General features: G+C 36.9%; 1 protein-coding gene across 2 annotated transcripts; it reads right to left on the bottom strand.

Annotated features, from left to right (window-relative positions):
- Window positions 1-2,812: 2,812 nt before the first annotated feature.
- Window positions 2,813-6,780, bottom strand: LOC127451233 (E3 ubiquitin-protein ligase RBBP6-like). Of its 2 annotated transcripts, XM_051715754.1 has the most exons (4): window positions 5,741-6,780; window positions 4,871-4,970; window positions 3,472-3,508; window positions 2,813-3,040 (listed from the first exon to the last, which is right to left on the bottom strand). In XM_051715754.1, exons 1-4 carry the CDS (start codon window positions 5,904-5,906, stop codon window positions 2,984-2,986), a joined length of 360 nt encoding a protein of 119 aa, XP_051571714.1. In that variant the 5' UTR covers window positions 5,907-6,780; the 3' UTR covers window positions 2,813-2,983. The 2 variants fall into 2 exon arrangements, with proteins under 2 accessions (XP_051571714.1, XP_051571715.1); XM_051715755.1 differs by lacking the exon at window positions 2,813-3,040 and having other exon boundaries at window positions 3,066-3,508.
- Window positions 6,781-22,010: the final 15,230 nt, after the last annotated feature.

The raw sequence follows: 22,010 nt of genomic DNA, 5'->3' as shown, positions 1-22,010 counted from the left end.
CAATAGAGGGCAGCGCTGCTGCAGAAATGCACTGCTGGAAATATGCTGGAGTATTTCAGTACGGTGTTCCAGCCGCATCGGCAGACAATTCACGCAGGTGAAGCGTTAACGGAACTGAAAGCCACGAAGATCATCTGATTCCGATATTTTGTAAAGAATGGAACCGGTTCTGAACAAGAACCAGATCTCAGGGTTGGGAACTATACATAGTCTACATGCGCTGCATGCTTCACAGTGGATTAGTTCTCTGCTTTGTCATCTGATACAATGCAAATGATTCTCAATGTCTGTAGAGTTTCCACTATATAACCGGTCAGCTTTACACATTCATATAAAGCACACAGACTAAGATTGCAGCCTTTCGTGTTTTAATAATCACACTAGGACATATCACGATTTTAAAGGTGCACAGTAATTTTCTTCTCATTAAAAAAAGGTTAACTCCTAAAGACATGAATTGTAATTTTGCAATATATGTAGGCAATCATAACCACTCACGTTAAAATGAAGACTCCAGTCATACCAATAACCTCATTAAAGCGGTTTTATTCTATATAAAGAGGGTCCGCACATGGGGGCTGCTATGTTAGAATCACATAACCAGCCGAATATTACTCGCTTAATTAGGGATGTCCCAATTCCATTTTTTTGAGACCGAGTACCAATACTTCTTTTTTGTACTCACCTGTTTTTTTTTTCTCTGAACTGCACATCAGTTTTTCAATTTTATCATAAAAATGGTGTTGAAATAAATTCACTAAAACTTTAATGAAATCAAAGTATAACAATTAATTTTCAACATGATAATGTATTATCAAATAAGGTGTGCACTACAGAGCATCACAGATGTAAGAGAGTGCATAAATAATACAATTACTATTCATTTATTAGTATTATTATTTGTAGTAGTAATAGTATAACAGAATATTACATTTCTGTCATCCTTTATTTAAACTGAGCTTTTATTTTGTAGTGTTTGTGTAGATAAGACCAAGTTGCTCTGACGTTATGATGAGCTTCCCACTCCAGAAAAGCGATTATTAAACAGCAAAGGCTGCCACTTAAATAAGTATGTACTCTGTTTGTGCCTCACGCTACAAAGTGAATTTGCACTCTGTTCGCTGCCATCTGCAAACAGTGTGCTCTATGCACAAGATGCTGTTCCCCGTATGAGCCAAAGAGGATTAAAAGGTACGTACAGCTGGCGTTGCACAACACAGTCTCCATACATTCACAGCGCGCCACTCATGCAAACTATATTTATATAATTAAATCGCAGCGGTTGCTGTAAAATAATCTCACTACGACATAACATGATTTTAATTTGTGTGCTGAATGTTGATGTAATAACATTCGTATGTCAGATGGTATCGGTTTTTGATATCAGAGCATTTTTACAAGTACGAGTACCAGTTCAACACAAGTTAAGCTCAATCGAAAGCATTTGTGGCATAATGTTGATTACCACAAAAATGTATTTTCTTTAGAAAAGCAAAAATCGAGGTTCCAGTGAGGCACTGACAATGGAAGTGAATGGGGTCCAATTTTTGTTTACGTTACAATACTCACCGTTTCAAAAGTATAGCCACAAAGACAAAGGATGTGACATGATTTTACCTTTTCTGTGTAAAGTTATAGCCAATTTTACAACTTCGTTACCATGATGATGTCAACAAACCCTAAAATGACTGTAAAAATGACAATTTAAACAACTTTACAGCTCAACTAATATACACGTTTTAACAGAAGAATGCATGATTTTATAAAATTATAAGCTTCACGTTTCTGTTTAAACCCTGTAAAAATTGACCATGTTCACTTTTATTGTTCCCATTCATTTCCATTGTAAGTGCCTCATTGAAACCTTGATTTTTGCTTTAAGGAGTTGAAACAAGTTGAAATAAATTTTTGAGGTAATCAACATTATGCCAAAAATGCTGTCGATTGAGCTTAACTTGTATTGAACCTGGAACATTCCTTTAATCTCAGAAACCGTCCTGTTATTTGACACTTTCACTCCTTGCTTACAGAAATGTAGTATTCACAGTAAGCCATGATTACTTTAATGGCATCTGAAACTAAAGATTATTGATTTTAAATTATGCTGCATCTAAGTCGCTAGGTGTCAGCGTAAGTCCAAGATGACACAAAGACAAAAGTTACGGAATGCATCTTTAATTGTGCATTTCAGTTTGAAAAGTAGCAGAGCACACGCTCAAATAAGCATTTAAAAGCAGTTGTGCGGGTATCGGACTGAGTCGGTACTTGGAACTACTGGTACTTTTGACAGAACTACTTGAGCGTTCGACTGTATGCATTCGCTAAGCATTCACGTCAAAACCAAAGTATTCTTTGGCCTTAAGGGAAAATAACTAAGTCTGAATGAGCCAAACAATACTTAAAATGTTTGAGACATCCCTGACCTTGAGATCTCTGTGGCCTGGAATGCCATGCCCTTTGCAGAAGTGGAGACAATTCCATGAATCTCCGACCAAATGTAGGCAGGTCACAGAGAAAGCGTTAAACATTCACCCTTTGACTTGCCTTTAAAACTTGAACTGCATATTTGTAATAGTCATCATGTCCATATGGGTCAAGAAGCACTGATTTAGCAAAAAACTGCACTTTTAAACAAATATAAAAATTAAACTGGATAATTAACATGAGCGTTCAAGGTGGACTCAATTTTGTGCACTATTTTAACTACCGCAAGGAAACAATAAGACTTGCAACTGGAAAAAATAAAAAATAAAAATAAAACAAACTTTTAATTTTCTTGTGGTAAACTTGAGAGCCAGTTTCCTAAACAACCATTGAGGAAAGATGGGAAGAAAAAAAACAAAAACAATTGTCATTACAAGAACACTATTCACTAAATATGTTTTAGGTAACACGCTTTTAAATTTCACTCAGGTATACTATACATATTCTTATTCTCTCTCTCACACACACACAAACACACTTACAAATCCATGCGACTTTGTTATAAACTACTGTACCCTATAGCAATGGTGTACACATGGGAAGTCAGACATTGAGGCTGTGTGATACAAAGCGAAATTAAGTAAATACCACAATGTATTTTTATTACAAAAAACAAAAACAGTCAGCTTTTTACAGATGTGTCACTTTAAGGACATACAAACTGAACACTATCCATGTTCAAGAATTCTGTAGATCAGTATGATCTTACACTACACTGTACAACATAATTTTTTAGAGGACTTGTTCAATGCGAAACATTGTATTAGCCTGCGCACAGACTTCTGTACACATAGGAAATTGCATAAAAACATGAAAATCAATGCAACAACTTTAGCGAATCACACAATATAAACATTCAGCTCAACATACTTTGTCATCTTCTAACAGGTTTCAAAGACAACATTGAGCATGAGAAAAGTTCCCTTAACGATTTCAAGACAAAGCAATGTGTGTAATGAGACAAGGAAATGAGGTGTTTTTACATACTGCTTTTGAAGATCCACTTGATTGTTCAGATCGATCACTGCAAATCAAAACAACAAATCAGAGGTTAATTTCCAGTTAATTCCAGACTCTTCATTTAATGCAGATCCACATTCTAGTGTTTGAATAAACACCCTCGCTTTATTTTTTGCTCTGAATTGAGGTACATTTCAGTCTAGTGTTGGCAAATTTTACTGTGCTAGGGCTCAAGGTAAATATAGATCCTTAAGACTTTAACCCATCAACGAAGAACAATGCATTCACAACAATGACGCTAATGTGCCCTTATATTATACCAAGAAATTAAATTTACACAAAAAGGAAAATAGTCATCATTTACGGTACTTATTCGCATGTCGATCCAAACCTGCATGACTGACTTTTTTCAACTAAAAACAAAACAGCTACAAAAGGGAAAGATCATACAAAAGAAAACACTGAATTTACCAGCAAGTTTAATTTTATGACCTTGCCCTATTTGCTGAAGCTCTCAGATCTCATTCGCCAACACATACATTCAAATTTGGTGTGAAGACGTGGCAAGCTGCGCCAAGTTTAAGAACCGTTGGATCGTGTGTCTTGGAAATGTTTAAATATACAATTTAAGTGTGAAAAAGATATGACAGCTAAGAAGAGGGTAAGTCAGTGACTAAGATTACATTGACACCAGAAAGTGGCCTATTGTGGAAAAAGCAGCGTTCCAGTTTACATTCACTGTAAGCGGCGGACTCTTTACTCCAGTAAACATGCAGCTCCGTCATTAAGCAGCTTTCTCCACAGCAACGTAATTTCCCCGAGACAATTGTGCAAATAATTAACATGGTATACATGGAAGGCTTTGCTATTTTATTCTTTGTTCCTTTGCATGTGCTTTTCCCCACTGTCCTCCGAGAAATGTTGAATTCTTTACGTGTGCTGACTTGATGTTGGGCTTCATCCTATGATGTTTGTTATCCTGTCTGTTCACGCACATGCGCACTACTCAAAAACCTGTTCGAACACCACTTGTGTAGAATAGCCACAGTAACCCGCATTCTCAAGGAGAAATCTGGGTGTGTTAAACCGCGTTCTCTTAATCCCCCCTTCCTCCCCGGCATTGTCATTTACATTACATTTTAGAATGACGCTTTGTACAAAAACCCTGAAATAAACCATTTTCTTAAGTGTATGTAAATGTTGTCAACTTCAATTTCAAGGGGAGGAACAGTGTGACATTGTGCCAAATAATTAGTTTTCGGAATGACATGAATAAATAATTACAATTCTTATTTTTTTGCCGAACATTTAATTAAACTCAGAACTAAGGGCTACGGGTGCCTGCTTTGGGACTACACAACACAATACTAATAAAGACAATAGATGTTAACAGCACTAAATACTGTGTTTATGCCAATTCACTTACATGACAAATGTTTTGCTAGTCGACTTGACCCCCCCAATGGGTATTCGTCTGATGATGACAGAAGAGTTTTTGGGGATGAGGGCTCCATCATCTGTGTATTCTGCAACAGAAACAGTAATGACAAGACCTTCAATCAACATGCATTTCAAAACAGACATTCGTTTCTTTGCACTCTGTTTAAATGTAAGTAAACTTTAGTGTTAAAGGTGCCCTCGGTAATTTTGGTTTATGCCGTGCTGGTGAATATGAAAGTCGTATTGGACTAAGAGAGACACATAAGGGCATGTTTCATCATTCAAACACAAAAATTATCAGTTATCAATGCCATTGTAGAAATTCAATATTCACAGACAGCCATTTTTATTTAATCCATTAGTGGCCATGTTCAATAACAGGGCCTTTATGGAGAGAAGGCACATAGAATTCGGCTTGTCACATGATCCCAATATGGCCGCGCACATGAGGGGACCCCCTCCATGTAGAATAAAACGTCTTTTATAAGGTTACTGATTTGCCTGGAGTCTTCATCTCATGTGATTAGATACATATGGTTCAAAATGTATATTCAGTGGTAAAACTTTTGTGGAAAAAAATTACTGAGTTAACCTTTTAAAGCATGCGCACACAAAATAGAGTCCTCTTTACACAAGTGTACATGCAGGCAATAGGTTTCATGAGTGTTGTAGACGTCCAATTACGATTATCGGGTTAGGCTGCTAAGTAATAAGCAGCAAATAGTCTTGACTGGCTGCCGGGATTTTGGCGTGATTGCATTTGTTAGCCACAGTTAGCTTTGAGCTTCATATACACTTCAATTGGCTACCCATGTCTAAATATGCAAGCAGATCATGTATTCACAATTCAACTTACCCTCATTGGTTTGCGCGTTGGTGATTTGCAGGTCGCAGTCCGCGGCCTTCAGCTTCTCTCGCCCCATGATTTGACGTTTCAAATCACTGAGCGTGATGTGAAGGCCATCGAAGGTGACAGTGTCGTAGTTCAGTTTAGAAGAAAACTTGTAATGGACACAAGACATGTTTACACAATCCTTGTGGGAAAATACCACCACAAACAAACAAACTCAACTACAACGGGCAAAGCCCAGCGATCAACCTTACTCAAATGTCTGTTTATCAGCTAACAATTAAAGAATAATAGCCATGTTTGCTCATCAGCTTAACCATTTTTAATGCAATGAAGCCCCTATGGATTGTGCCTAACGGAAAAGGGAAGTGAAAAAAAACTGCGAATTGAAAATATAAATGGTTAAAAAAGATTGTGATCAAGTGCAACACGTATTCTTAATGACGCAAGATATTTATTGTCCACTGAATCCCAGCAGAGGCGAGAAAGTATCCCGCTGTTTCACAATGTCCCAGGACCATATGGCGTTTAGCCGTTAGCTGTCCGTAACGTCCAAATCTGATCAAGAAATAAAGAGTTCGTTCAATCAATCAATGTCCGTATGAGTGAATGTGTCGAGTCCCGTCAAATATGTCACGCCAGTGTCCGTATCAAAGTTCCTCCGAAATGTTTGTTCAATGCAGTCCAAATAAATAAATAAAAACAAACAAACAAGAAGAAAAAAAAAACACACAAAGTGATGTATGTGGAACCAAGGCCTGAAACAATGTGGCTAGCAGCTAGTGTAATCAACCTAAAATGGCGTCCGTCACACACACACACACAAACACTAAAGGCTACAACAAAACTGTTACAAAGTGCTAAAACAAAACAAGTGAATAACACGTTTCTCCTCTTATCAAAATACTGCTGCGGTAATCCAGTCACTCCGTAGTCACCCCTGATGAACACCACGCCATACGGCGTTTACATAAACGGTTTAAATCAATGTACTGATTACATTCATAACAGTCCAACCAGTCCACGGATTCGATGGGGTTTCCGCAGAAAACGCAGGGGCAAAGAATAAAGATGTTACAGGGAGGGGCTAACAGTGCGCATGCGCAGAAGGGTACGGATTGCGGGAGGTCAAGCAATGTTTTTATTGTGGTTACTGCTCACTTTATTTTTCTTTTTTGCTAGGGTAATTTAACAGAAAATATACAAGAAAAATACAAGTATACAAACTTAAAGTAATATTCATTATTATAAAAGTATAAAAAATATATACAAAAGTAATTTAAAGGTGCATTCAGTAATTGTTTCCTCATTAAAAAAGTTTTACTCCTAAAGAAATTAATAGTAATTTTGAAACATATGTATAAAATCATGAGCACTTACATGAGATGAAGTCTCCAGTCATATCAGTAACCTTATAAAAGCTATTTTATTCTGCATGGAGAGGGTCCCCTTATGGGGGCTGCCATATTGGGAACACATGACCAGCCAAATACTACTTGCTTAATCTCAGTAACCGTCCTGTTATTTGACACTTTCTCTCATGGCTCACTGTGAATAGTGAATTTCTACAATTACATCAGTGACTAAAAACTATTGCATTTGAATGATGCTGCCTCCACGCCCCTAGGTGTCAGTGTAAGTCCAAGATGGCATATTTAAAAAAAATACTGAGTGCTGCTTTAAAGAAATAAAAATAAAAAGGAAGCACAAGTTTACTACACAAATTAAAGGGATAGTTCACCCAAAAATGAAAATTCTCTCATCATTTACTCATCCTCATGCCATCCCAGATGTCTATGAATTTCTTTCTTCTGCTGAACACAAACAAAGATTTTTAGAAGAATATTTCAGCTCTGTAGTTTCATACAAGTGAATGGTGGCAAGGACTTCTAAAAATCACAAAAAGGCCACATAAAAGTAATTCATAAAACTCCAGTGGATCCATGTCTTCAGAAGAAATATGATAGGTGTGAGGGATAAACAGATCAATATTTAAGTCCACTTTCACTTTCACATTCTTCTTCCTTTGTTTTTGGAGTTTGGCATTCTTTGTGCATATTGCCACCTAATGGGGGTGGAAAATAACTTAAATATTGATCTGTTTCTCACCCACACCTATCATATAGCTTCTGAACATATAGGTTAAACCACTGGAGTCTTATGGATTACTTTTATGCTGCCTTTTTATGCCACTATTCACTTGCATTGTATGGACCTACAGAGCTGAAATATTCTTCTTATAATCTATGTTTGTGTTCTACAGAAGAAAGAAAATCATACACATCTAGGATGGCATGAGGTTGAGTAAATGATGAGAGAATTTTCATTTTTGGGTGAACTGTTCCTTTGAATTTACTGACACTGACGTACTATCCACATCACTGTTGTAAACAAGTAACAGACAATAGTATTGTGAACTAATAATACATTTATTATTATTATTATTATTATTATCCTCTTCTTTTATTTATTTTTTTACCCTTTCTCTTTTATATGCTTTTTAAAATTATTTTATTTACGGAGAACATTTACTATTTTTTGACCACCAGATGGCAGACGATTTAAACAAATTCGCGTAAGATCTTTCCCTCACAGCACCAGAGGCTTCATGCTGTAAAACCATTGAACTAACAGATACAAGACTGCTGGTTAATGTATTTGACACAAGTAGGCCAATCTATGTATTCTTAATATGTTAAATCTGAAACCAACAAGTGGAAACTATTTGACACACTTGTGAGATTAATGTAGGCTACTTATTTTCAAGCATACACTGAAAATGCTTAGAAGTAAGCTATTACTCTTGTATTTGAAGATGAAAAATATCTTCAGTGCCTGTATAGGCATATACCAAAATATATGGCTCAGTGGTTAAAGCTCTGGGTTATTAATCAGAAGATTGGGGGTTCAAGCCCCAGCACTGCCAAGATGCTACTGTTGGGCTCTTGAGCAAGGCCCTTAACTCTATCTGCTCCAGGGGTGCTGTAACATGGTTGACCCTGTGTTCTGACCCCATGATATGGGGGGAACAGAATTTCACTGTATATGTGCATAATGTGTGATAATTATAACTTGAATACTGTGAACAGAGCATTTATGTTAGCCCAACAATCCCATCTCTCCATATTGAATCACTCGTTGTGATAAGTAAGCTAAGACAACTACTACTAGCAAATGTAAATTTTCAGAGAACATTTGTGCATTTTTGAAATATAGAAATTTGCATTTTCTCAAAAATAGCCATATTGTGTTCTTGCGGCACATGTAAATAGAACATGAAAGAGAATAGAGAGATTCCCCCTTTTATCATGATGTGATTAATTACAAATATCTGTAACTGATACTCCAAAGAACACTTTAAGACAGAATTAGAACCATTTATGCAATTCGTGTTTATGTGCGTGTGATGTTTCTTGATGAGAGTGTGTTCACATACCCATTCAGCCATTTGGAGAACACATTTAAAGGTGTAGAACCATTAGAGATAAGCTTCTCTTGGCTGTAATTAAGCATTCTAATGCAGTCACTACTGGCTACAATCAGAGGACAATGTTGCATATTGAAGCCAAACAACTCTGTCTACATTTTGAATGTCATCAGCAGTTAGACTATTTCTTTCATTAGCTCTTCATGTAACTCTTTACTGTAACTGACATTGTTGTCATTAAAGGTATAGTTCACCCAAAAATGAAAATGTGTATGATTTTCTTTCTTCTGCAGAACACAAACGAAGATTTTTAGAAGAATATCTCAGCTCTGTAAGTCCTTACAATGCAATTGCATGGTGACCAGACCTTTGAAGATCCAAAAATCACATAAAGGTCACATAAAAAATGAATTCAAATGACTCCAGTGGTTAAATCCATATCTTCAGAAGAGATATGATAAGTGTGGGTGAGAAACAGATCAATATTGAATACAAATTAATAATTAATACGAAAGTCCTGTTTTACTATAAATCTCCACTTTCACTTTCACTCTCTTTCACATTTTGAAAGTGAAATAGAGATTTATAGTAAAAAAAAAGCACTTAATTATTGATCGGTTTCTCACCCACACTTATCATATCGCTTCTGTAGATATGGATTTAACCACTGGAGTCCTGTGGATTACTTTTATGCTGCCTTTATGTGCTTTTTGTAACTTGAAAGGTCTGGTCCCCATTCACTTGCATTGTATGGACCTACAGAGCTGAGATAGTCTTCTAAAAATCTTCGTTTGTGTTCAGCAGAAGAAATAAAGTCATACACATCTGGGATGGCATGAGGGTGAGTAAATGATGAAATAATTTTAATTTTTGCGTGAACTATCCTTTTAAAGGTGATGTGTGTACAATCAATGGAAGATGGTGGGGAGAGTTTTGGAAACCAGTTTCAGTAATTATGTTGGTCATTCCATTTGGTGCCACTAGTGGTACAGAAATGACACACTTCACCTTAAAATTTTTGATAGAGACTTCAGCCAGTCATATTTTCTATGTCCCTCTATCTTCACTTCCCTCCGTTTTCTACTGGTCGATATTGTCTGCTTGGAGCAGTCCTTGACCTGCGGTATAGCTCATGAATAATCTACCTGACCAAGTGCATAGTAAAAAAATACTCCACCCACTCATTCAGTGACTTCAGTCAGACTGCACGCTCTTTGTACAAAGCCTTGGATTCCCTCTCTGATCTCTTGCAATCTCCATGTGAGGTCATGAGCTTTAAGTGGTGGAGCTCCTCCTCCTGTGGCCTGAACATAGGAACATATAGCTCTCTGCTGTCACATCAAACTATCCCCATGTTCCCAGATGGAAGGTGTAATTTATGGTAACCTACCTGTCTGCAATCTATTATCTCCTCCCCAGCAGCCCCTAGTTGTCCTTCTAACCCTCTCTTTTACTACAGACAGTTTTCCCCAGCATATCACTGTAAATCCAGTTCAATCTGTCCAAACAGTGGCCTCCAAGCAACACAATAAGTAGACGTGCTTTACAGCTTTAAAACATGCATGAGCTTGATTGTAACACTCTATGGGTTTGTCTTTGTAAGCCCTGGAAGAGGATATGTACTAAATCATGCCAATTCAAACAATGACATTGCAATTATTAATATAATTATATTTGTAACATTTAATTGATTTATTCCCACACAACTTCACATGAAGTGGAGTTCCTTTATGAAAGAAAAATCATAAATTAGATCTCTTTAATATCTCTTAAAATTAAAAGAAGAGCAAATGCTTTATTTTCTTGCTTCACAGATTTTCCTTGTGGGAAAAAGACCCCAGTGTTTCCTCTAGAGATCTCCAGCATACCAAAAGCTGCAATTAAATGTTAATGTATTAAATGTATATGGTTAAATGTGAACTCAAGGTTTCTCAGCAAATTCTACCAAGTCCAAATTATTTTAGCTGTGGCATCTGCATCCACATGTCATACTATTACTGTATGTCAGCAATTGTCTCATTAGTGTCTCTTTTTATTTCTCATGAGGAATTTTGCACTGAAAAACCTAACCTAAAATGTGCTTCATGTGGTAACAAATGAACTGGCCTTATTTAAGTCAGTATTGATTTGAGATAAAAACAGATTGAGAGCGTTATTTTGTGCAAGATTTAGAGTCCAAAATGCATCCCCCAAAGGCACCTCTCTTGATTAGGCATCCATGTGGGACACAAGTCCATGAAGGACCTCATCGTGCCAGCTGATTTGATTGAGCAGGGGTTTATACATAACATTACGAAAAAATAAATAAAAAATTAGTAATTGAAGTTACAGCTGAAGTCAGAAGTTTACATACACTTAGGCTGAAGTCATTAAAACTAATTTTTTAACCACTCCACAGATTTCATATTAGCAAACTATAGATTTGGCAAGTCGTCTTGGACATCTACTTTGTGCATGACCCAAGTAATTTTTCCAACAATTGTTTACAGACAGATTGTTTCACTTTTAATTGACTTTATCACAATTCCAGTGGGTCAGAAGTTTACATACACTAAGTTAACTGTGCCTTTAAGCAGCTCTGAAAATTCCAGAAAATGATGTCAAGCCTTTAGACAATTAGCCAGTAAGCTTCTGATAGGTGTACTTAATTGGAGGTGTACCTGTAGATGTATTTTAAGGCCTACCTTCAAATTCAGTGCCTCTTTGCTTGACATCATAGGAAAATCAAATGAAATCAGCCAAGACCTCAGAAAAAAAATTATGGACCTCCACAAGTCTGGTTCATCCTTGGGAGCTGAAGGTTCCATGTTCATCTGTACAAACAATAGTTTGCAAGTATATAAGTACATCATGGGACCACGCAGCCATAATACCACTCAGGACGGAGATGCAGTCTGTCTCCTAGAGATGAACGTAGTTTGATGCGAAAAGTGCAAATCAATCCCAGAACAACAGCAAAGGACCTTGTGAAGATGCTGGAGGAAACAGGTAGACAATTATCTATATCCACAGTAAAATGAGTCCTATATTGACATAATCTGAAAGGCTGCTCAGTAAGGAAGAAGCCACTGTTCCAAAACCGCCATAAGAAAGCCAGACTACAGTTTTCAGGTGCATATGGGGACAAAGAAATGTCCTCTGGTCTGATGAAACAAATATTGAACTGTTTGGCCAAAATGACCATTGTTATGTTTGGAGGAAAAAGGGTGAGGTTTGCAAGCCGAAGAACACCATCCCAACTGTGAAGCATGGGGGTGGCAGCATCATGTTGTGGAGGTGCTTTGCTACAGGAGGGACTGGTGCACTTCACAAAATAGATGGAATCATGAGGAAGGAAAATTATGTGGACATATTCAAGCAACATCTCAAGACATCAGCCAGGAAGTTAAAGCTTGATTGGAAATGGGTCTTCCAAATGGACAATGACCCCAAGCATACCTCCAAAGTTGTGGCAAAATGGCTTAAGGACAACAAAGTCAAGGTATTGGAGTGGCCATCACAAAGCCCTTACCTCAATCCGAATATTTGTGGGCAGAACTGAAAAAGCGTGTGCGAGCAAGGAGGCCTACAAACCTGACTCAGTTACACCAGTTATGTCTGGAGGAATGGGCCAAAATTCCAGCAACTTAGTGTGAGAAGCTTGTGGAAGGCTACCCAAAACGTTTGACCCAAGTTAAACAATTTAAAGGCAATGCTACCAAATACCTACAAAGTGTATGTATACTTCTGACCCACTGGGAATGTGATGAAAGGAATAAAAGCTGAAATAAATCATTCTCTCTACTATTATTCTGACATTTCACATTCTTAAAATAAAGTAGTGATGTAAAGTAGGAATGTGAAAATGTCAAGAATTGAGTTTAAAATGTATTTGACTAAGGTATGTAAACTTCTGACTTCAACTGTATATATACAAAAATAAATTTTCAGTGTTAGTTTTAGTTCAGCTGTTGTCGTATTACTGTTTCATTTACTATTCAGACATCAGAGACATTAACTATTGCTTAGAGAAGATGACCAAATGCATCTGTCTAGGAGAGAGAGAGAGAGAGAGAGAAAGAGAGAGAGAGAGCGCAGAGGCAGTGCAGGTGTTTCCAGAGATAAATCCAAAAGATCCTCCCTGCTGTGCGTCAGGCAGCCACAACCTTGGCAGTCATGAGAGGTAATTAAAATTAGCACTATCATTGCATGTTTGGAGAGGTTCTTACTTTGGGGAGGAAGGATGCTCTGGCACTTCAGCGGAGGAGGGAACAGAGCAAAATCATCAGCCATTGTGTACAGAGGCTGCCTCCCACTCAACTGCCTCACAAAGCTCTGCTTTACTCCCATGCCGACGTGAACACCAATGCAAATGCAAACACGAACACACAGATGCATTGAAATGAACATACAAATGTGGTCATCTACAACACACTACAGGACAAGTACTATGTATCTTACAAACAGTAGTACATGTTCAGACAGATACACAGAAAACATATGATTTGATGCTCATGTTGATTCAGAGATTTTTCTAAGAGTAACTACATATCCATCTAGTATACTGTATAATGGATATGGAAAGGAGAGGAGAGGAGGGGCAGTGCTCAAGGAGGGAGTTTTTTGGGTCACTGGCTGTCTCTTGGTTCCCCACTTGTTAGTGACAGCTGGCAGCTGGAAGGCAGATTTGCCCCTTGGTGAACACCTGGGTGAAATCCCCCTCAGCCTGCCATATAATCCCAGAAGCTCCTTCTCACTTCTTGATGGAGCAACATTTTCTCCTCTGCTTTTGCCTGTAGGTTTTAACCTAAAGTGAAGACTTTGACTCCTATTTTAAAAAAGATGATTCCCAAAATCAAAATTTGGAATAGAAGCAAAGGTAACACTTTACAATAAGGTTCCGTTCATTAGCATTAGTTAATGCATTAGGTATCATGATCTAACAATGAACAATAACACTCACTGAGCACTTTATTAGGAACACCTGTACACCTACATATTTATGCAATTATCTAATCAGCCAATCATGTGGCAGCATTTCAATGCATAAAATCATGCAGATACAGATCAGGAGCTTCAGTTAATGTTCACATCAACCACCAGAATGGGGAAAAATTTGATCACAGTGGTTGCAACCGTGGCATGTTTGTTGGTGCCAGATGGGCTGGTTTGAGTATTTCTGTAACTGAAGATCTCCTAGGATTTTCACACCCAACAGTTTCTAGATTTTAATCAGAATGGTGCCAAAAACATCCAGTCAGCGGCAGTTCTGTGGATGGAAACGCCTTGTTGAAGAGAGAGGTCAATGGAGAATGGCCAGACTGGTTCGAGCTGACAGAAAGGCTACGGTAACTCAGATAACCACTCCGTACAATTGTAGTGAGCAGAATAGCATCTCAGAATGCACAACACGTCGAACCTTGATGCGGATGTACTAAGACCACTTCGGGCACTTAGTGTTCATAATAAAGTGCTCATGAGTGTATTTTTTTTACAGCATTTATTAACCTTTGTTAATGTTAGTTGTATAACAATTGTTCATTGTTAGTTCATGTTAGTTCATTGTGCATTAACTAGTGGTAAAATATACAACTTTTGATTTAACAGATGTATTACTGTGTTAAAATTAACATTAACCAAGATGAATAAATGCTGTTAAAGTATTGTTCATTGTCAGTTCATGTTAACTAATGTTAACAAATGGAACCTTGTTGTAAAGTGTTAACAAAGCACAGCTTAACATTTTACAAATACAAACATAAAGAATATTTTAGGTAACTGTTTGGCGCTGAAAAGTGTACAATTTGGGATCTATTTATTTAAAAATATATATTAGTGGCACAAAACTCACAAATTCCCCCTAATATGGTGATGTTGGCATGTCCCACCTCAGAGGTCTTGACCTAATTGACTGTACTAAACAACTGAAATTATACAATGTCATCATTTTGACATAGACTATTTTTTAATGATCAACAAACATAATATTTTGCTTTGTCCCACATTTTGTAACCCTCTTACTGCATGTTTCCCCCCATATATTAAAAAATGGTAACATTACTCAAAATGATGACACCCAAAACGTAATATCGTTAGGACGAGGACTAGTGGGGCAGGAGGAAAAGTGAATAATATATTTTCTCAGACCATTTTCAAACTTTTTACAAAAATGGCTCAACCATTCAGCCCTGTAACCCAAGTTATTGTAAGAAAAAAATATCAAACAAATATATTTATTACACAGCCTTCTGGAATACTCAATTATGATTGGTCAATTGCGCCATCCAGAGGTCTAATATTTCTGAACAATGACTGCATATCCAGCGATTAAGTGATACACTATTTCACCGGTCATCCGGGTTATTACGAGTCAACTTTACTTCTCGTATCACTCTGCAATCTCCACAAGTAAGTTAATAAAATATTTTCAACGCAGATCAATGTTGCATGTCCATTTATTGATTTATTTGGCAAGTAGTCTTGTAATAAGCAGGATAATGGGCAGTCAGATGGTAAATTTCACAATATAAACACCAACAGTACGAAAACACCATTGACACAAACCAAAGGTGGAGTTAAGCTGTTTCTGGAGACTCCATGGTCTATTTCTTCTCACGTAATAACATAATTTTAACTCAAATCAATGTATTTATTTATTTGGTTAATAGCCGTTTAATAAATGTGATAATGTACAGTTAACCGGTCCTTATCGCAAAATAAATCCCTTCAGGATGACAAAACCCATCCACTCTGTGTCCTGACCCTGTAAGGGTTTATTTTGCCATAATGATTGCTGACCATAGATTATCCTATATATACATATATAGTATATGGTCCCAAACTAGCTAGCTTCTACTAAATTATAGCTTAATTTAGGCAAAATTCACCACCCTGTTACTTGCAGCCTGTTTCCCATGTCATTTAATTTTCAATAAAAATTAATAAAATGAATAAAATGAAAATAATTTCATTCATTTTGAAAAGACAGGCAGAAATATAGTTGAATCAATAAATATCTGAAAGATTCCTGAAAACTGTGAGCATTTTATCACAGAGACTTATATATACTGTAGTCTGAAAGGGTGTGCAGGATAACTCTCAGACATGATGTGTATTCCCATACTTTATCACACCTTGATAAATATGTCTATGAAAAACTTGACAAGAGGAGCCATGAGGGGTCTCATATATATTCATACACAACCCAGCGTGAGTGGAGATGCCTTCGAGCTCTTTATAGCTGAGTGGGATGAAATATAGCTCTGATTCATTGCAGTGTGCTATGGATGTTGGCAGCTGACATTAACCTATATGGTGAATCATGTGTGTCAGTGTCACAATCCTCAGGGGCATCGGGGCCTGTAAGAAAGAGACAGGAATATGTGAAGGGGAGTGATGGAGGGGACTGGCCCCGCTGTGCTCTGCTCAGAGTGAGATGATGCGCCAGGATAATAGGAAGTGACAGCATTTTCAACAGACGTCATAAGTGACGGGGCAATACTTTGCCATGACCTGATTCTCTGTGACCTTTTGTCTACAAACATTTTCCCCTCTAAAGGTAATTTGGCATCTCTTGTAAACACGATCGAGTGGGGGAGAAAGAAAGTTATTTTTTAAGCTGTTATTTTTGGCACGTTTAATTTGTTGCGTAGCTGGAGTCTAGATCTTGTTATCTTGCTCTTGAGACTTTGAGGCAGTGATACAGTCGATACAGCTTGTTCGAGTCCAAGTCCAGGTCAAAACCAGAGTAGGTTGAGTCAGAATCAAGAATGAGACTAGAGAGGGTCGAGTCTGAAACAGACTGATATAGGCCTATGAAATCTTAATGAATGTGTTAAATGTAGTGTAAACAACTTAACTGACTCTAGGCTCATATATCAAATATACCTCATATTTAATTTGCTTAGGGTTATGTTGGTTAAACAATATTACCAGTAGAGAAAACAAATAAAATAAATGCCACATCCTAGGTTAAGTGAACACAATTTAATTACAATTATGACAAGTCAGTGTTAACAATATGCCATTAAAAAACTCAATTTAAAGGTGCAAGGTGCTTATGTGGCTTAGCATGGTAATACAAACTACTAGCTTCTGTGTATTATTATATTCCATTCATTGGAAGTCAATTACCGGTAAACATTTCTGCAATACAAAATACAATATTAATGTACTATAATAAAAATAGACCTAAAAACCTAACAATCATGTATTAAATATGAAATACTGTATTCGCAGTGAGTGAATTTAAACCTTTACTTTCTATTTGTTTACAATTTCAATTGCTCTACTATATTCCATTCATTATAAGTCAAAGTGGTATTTCTGCTTACCTCCGCCTGCAGGATTTCATCTCGGGGTATGTAAAAAGCTTTTTTCTTTTTTTGCTAAAACAACACCAAACCGTTCAATTCTAATGACTTTGAAAGAAGTATTTTTATATATTCTTCAGTATGTGTAGCATTCATCAGGGGCGGACTGGCTACGGGGAGCACTGGGCATTTTCCTGGTGGGCCGCTGGGTAATTTGGGCCGCCCGCTTCACTTTGTCACAAGAATAATCTGGGGAAGGAATTAAAACACTGCAGATAAAGATGCAACAAACTCACATAGAGTATTATTATACTTGTTTTTTCCACAACACCATATTAACTAAGACAATAGTTTATTTGCACTTCTAGAAAAAAGTTGAAAGGTGATTAAGATCTTTAAAACTTTGAAGAAATGCTGACTTGTCACAGCACCTAAAATACACACTTTCCCTTGTACATTCATGTACTTTTTAGTCCTAGTCCACCCCTGGCATTCATGTAACTAATGGCTAAAGCATTTCTAAAAAACTTAGTGGCTGTTCAGACCGAACATATTCTTGAACTAAAAAAGCAAGACACAGCTTTTTTTTTTAAAGAGCAGAATACCAGTGTTTCGAGATTTTTAACACTTGAAGTTCTTTTTAACTTGACAAAAGAACTTAAAAAAATCACGGGGCTCCTGCGCGTGACTCTGGAAACAAAGCTATACGTGTCGTAGCGGTCAAAGGCATACGTCTAGCACGTTTATATAGGAAACCAACTGAAAAACAGCGTGGACGGATGCAAAAACTATTCACATGACATGGCACTAGTTTAAGTTTCTCAGAGTTACCTCTCAGGAGCCTTTTGTTTTAAATAGTTGTAGATAATTATCCACTTCATCAAGCGCTCTGTTTGTTCCAAGTGTTCTTAAAGGTATACAGTAGTTCACCCAAAAATTACAATTCTCATATCAGTTACCCACACGCATTCCATACCAGATGTGTATGACTTTCTTTCTTCTGCAGAACACATATGAAGACTTTTAGAAAAGTATTTCAGCTCTGTAGGTCCATACAATGCAAGTGAATGGTGGCCAAAACTTCGAAGGTCCAAAAAGCATATAAAGGCAGCATAAAAAAAATCCATAGGACTCCAGTGGTTAAATATATATTTTCAGAAGTGATATGATAGGTGTAGGTGAGAAACAGATCACTATTTAAGTCCTTTTTTACTATAAATCTCCACTTTCACTTTCACATCTAAAAGTCACATAGCACCTGTTTAGATTCACTTTTACATCTGAAAGTTAAAGTGGAGATTTATAGTAAAAAATGACTTAAATATTGATCTGTTTCTCACCCACACTTATTATTTCACTTCTGAAGATATGGATTTAACCACTGGAGTCCTATGGATTCCTTTTATTCTGCCTTTATATGCTTTTTGGAACTTCAGATTTCAGACCCTAACCCTAACCATTCACTTGCATTGAAAGGACCAACAGAGCTGAAATATTCTTCTAAAAATCTTCTAAAAAATAAAGAAAGTCATACACATCTGGGATAGCATGAGGATGAGTAAATGATGAGTTCACTTACGACTCAGTACACCTGACATTGTGTTACTAAGCTGACGCATATGGGGAGTGTCCTTCTACATGACGTAGTTGAAACCTTTCTACAATAACGGCCATTCTAATATTGGCTATAGTGTTTGAGCCCTGCCATTTTAAGCACAAAGCTGTCTGCTATAAAAGTGGGTGTGCAAACACCATTCCTCAGAATTTTCTTCTTCCACGACAGTGATTCATTTCTCATCTAGAAGCCCTCTACTACTTCGCCGTTGACATACACGAGTCAGCGGGTGGGATCTTCACGGCAACGGGAAGACTCTCCGCTCCCCTGCAGTGTTCTGGTGAACATTTACTCCGCCATGATGCTTCGCTGGTGAACATTACTGATGGCCTATTACTTATGGGTCATTGACAAATTACACCCAAAATTAAAATGAGAAACCTTTTAAAAATCTAGTTTAAAACACTATGTCATATTCTCAGAAATGTAATCTTTGTCCAATTTGGTTTCATACATTTTTGAAAAACCTTTATAGTATTTAAAAAAAAAAAAATTTTTTTCAAATTGTCATGTGGTGTAACCATTAAGTAAAAAGTATTATAATATTTTCTTAGCACCTTGAATACACGAGAGTATAAACATCTTATTCATTAATTTCCAAAAAGATTTCAAACTAATTTTTCAAGGACAATCTTTTTTTAAAATAAATATTATGAATTTTTGAGTCAAGGGTTACACCACATGAACAAAATACGCATTTTCATAAACATGTCAACAGTGGCGGATCCTGGCATAAGCGATATAGGCAGCTGCCTAGGGTGGCAATGCTTTCTGGGGCGGCACGACGGGGTACTTGGCCGTCCCGCACAGAGCTCACAAGATTGCGATGGGAGAAAGGTGCCCCGAATTGTGCCGCTCCGCCCCTGGCTTGCAAGATCGCGATGGGAGAAAGGTGCCACAAATCATGCCACCCCACACAGAACTCACAAGATCGTGATGGGCGAAAGGTGCCCCAAATCATGCCACCCTGCCCCCGCACAGAGTTCGCAAGATTACGATGGGAGAAAGATGCCCTGAGTTGTTCCTGACAGGCTACTCAGCCTCAAAGGCTCTATATAGTTAGGATTATGGATGTTCATAATGCATTCTTACATTCTGTGCAAACATAAGATAACCATAATCAACAGTACAGGTACACCATGACACAGGATTGCCTCAATGGTCTTGAGAAAATTAGTATCAATCACGTGATTGCTGGGCAGATATGACAAAGTCATTGATGATTTTGCATCAATAAAATCTAGGAGGGGAGGGTTACATTTTAAATTAGGGATTAAGTGTAATAGCACAAGAAGCAATCTGCAAGTATTCTGTCATTTTCTTTATTTACTGACTCTACAATTTAATTGTGCAATTTAAGTTATGTATATATAATGTAAATGTTAATATAATTTGCCATGAAAAAACATACATATATGTACACTGGCAGCCAAAAATATGGAATAATGTATAGACTTTTCTCTTATGGAAAGAAATTGGTACTTTTATTCACCAAAGTGGCATTCAAATGATCACAATGTATAGTCAGGACATTAATAATGTGAAAAATTACTATTACAATTTGATAAAAATTTTCAGAACTTCTTAAACTACTTCAAAGAGTTCTCATCAAAAAATCCTCCACGTGCAGCAATGACAGCTTTGCAGATCCTTGGCATTCTAGCTGTCAGTTTGTCCAGATACTCAGGTGACATTTCACCCCACGCTTCCTGTAGCAATTGCCATAGATGCGGCTGTCTTGTCTGGCAATTCTCACGCACCTTACAGTCTAGCTGATCCCACAGAAGCTCAATGGGGTTAAGATCCATAACACTCTTTTCCAATTATCTGATGTCCAGTGTCTGTGTTTCTTTGCCCACTTTAACCTTTTCTTTTGTTTTTCTGTTTCTAAAGTGGCTTTTTCTTTGCAATTCTTCCCATAAGGCCTGCACCCCTGAGTCTTCTCTTTACTGTTGTACATGACAACAGTAAAGAGAAAGCTCTTTCTTTTTTTTTGCCATTTTTGACCTAATCTTGACCTTAAGACATGCCAGTCTATTGCATACTGTGGCAACTCAAAAACAAAGACAATGTTAAGCTTCATTTAATGAACCAATTAGCTTTCAGCAGTGTTTGATATAATGGCAAGTGATTTTCTAGTAACAAATTAGCAATTTAACATGATTAATCAAGGATAAGGTGTTGGAGTGATGGCTGCTGGAAATGGGGCCTGTCTAGATTTGATCAAAAAGGACTTTTTTCAAATAGTGATGGTGCTGTTTTTTACATCAGTAATGTCCTGACTATACTTTGTGATCAGTTGAATGTCACTTTGGTGAATTAAAGTACCAATTTCCTTCCGAAACAGCAAAATCTGTACATTATTCCAAACTTTTGGATGCCAGTATATATATATATATATATATATATATATATATATATATATATATATATATATATATATATATACAGTATATACTGTATATAGTTATTTCATTTCTATATTCATTGTCTGGTTATTTTTATTTAAAGGTATAGTTGAAAATTGAAAAAATGAAAATTCTCTCATCATTTACTCACCCTCATGCCATTCCAGAAACATGGCTTTCTTTCTTTTGCAGAATACAAACAAAGATTTTTATGAAGAATATTTCAGCTCTGTAGGTCTATAAAATGCAAGTGAATGGTAGCCAGAACTTTGAAGCTCCAAAAGCACAAAAAATCCAGCATAAAATTAATCCATGAGCCTCCAGTGGTCAAATCCATATCTTCAGAAACGATATGATAGGTGTGGGTGAGAAACAGATAAATATTTAAGTTTCTTTTTACTCTAAATCTCCACTTTCATTTTCAGATGTGAAAGTGAAACTAAACAGGCATCACATGTGACTCTGAGATGTGAAAGTGGAGATTTAGAGTAAAAAAAAAAAAAGCACTTGAATATTGATGTTTCTTAGATACACC

Source organism: Myxocyprinus asiaticus, chromosome 14 (genome assembly GCF_019703515.2).
Source record: "Myxocyprinus asiaticus isolate MX2 ecotype Aquarium Trade chromosome 14, UBuf_Myxa_2, whole genome shotgun sequence".
NCBI lineage: Eukaryota > Metazoa > Chordata > Actinopteri > Cypriniformes > Catostomidae > Myxocyprinus > Myxocyprinus asiaticus.
This window is presented reverse-complemented; position numbering and strand designations above follow the sequence as displayed.

Coding starts and splice junctions, on each gene's coding strand:
- LOC127451233 (XM_051715754.1), bottom strand. CDS start 5,906: ATGTCTTGTGTCCATTACAAGTTTTCTTCTAAACTGAACTACGACACT. Junction 4,971..5,740: donor CAACGCGCAAACCAATGAGG/GTAAGTTGAATT, acceptor TTTCTGTTGCAG/AATACACAGATGATGGAGCC. Junction 3,041..3,471: donor CAAGTGGATCTTCAAAAGCA/GTATGTAAAAAC, acceptor TGTATCACACAG/CCTCAATGTCTGACTTCCCA.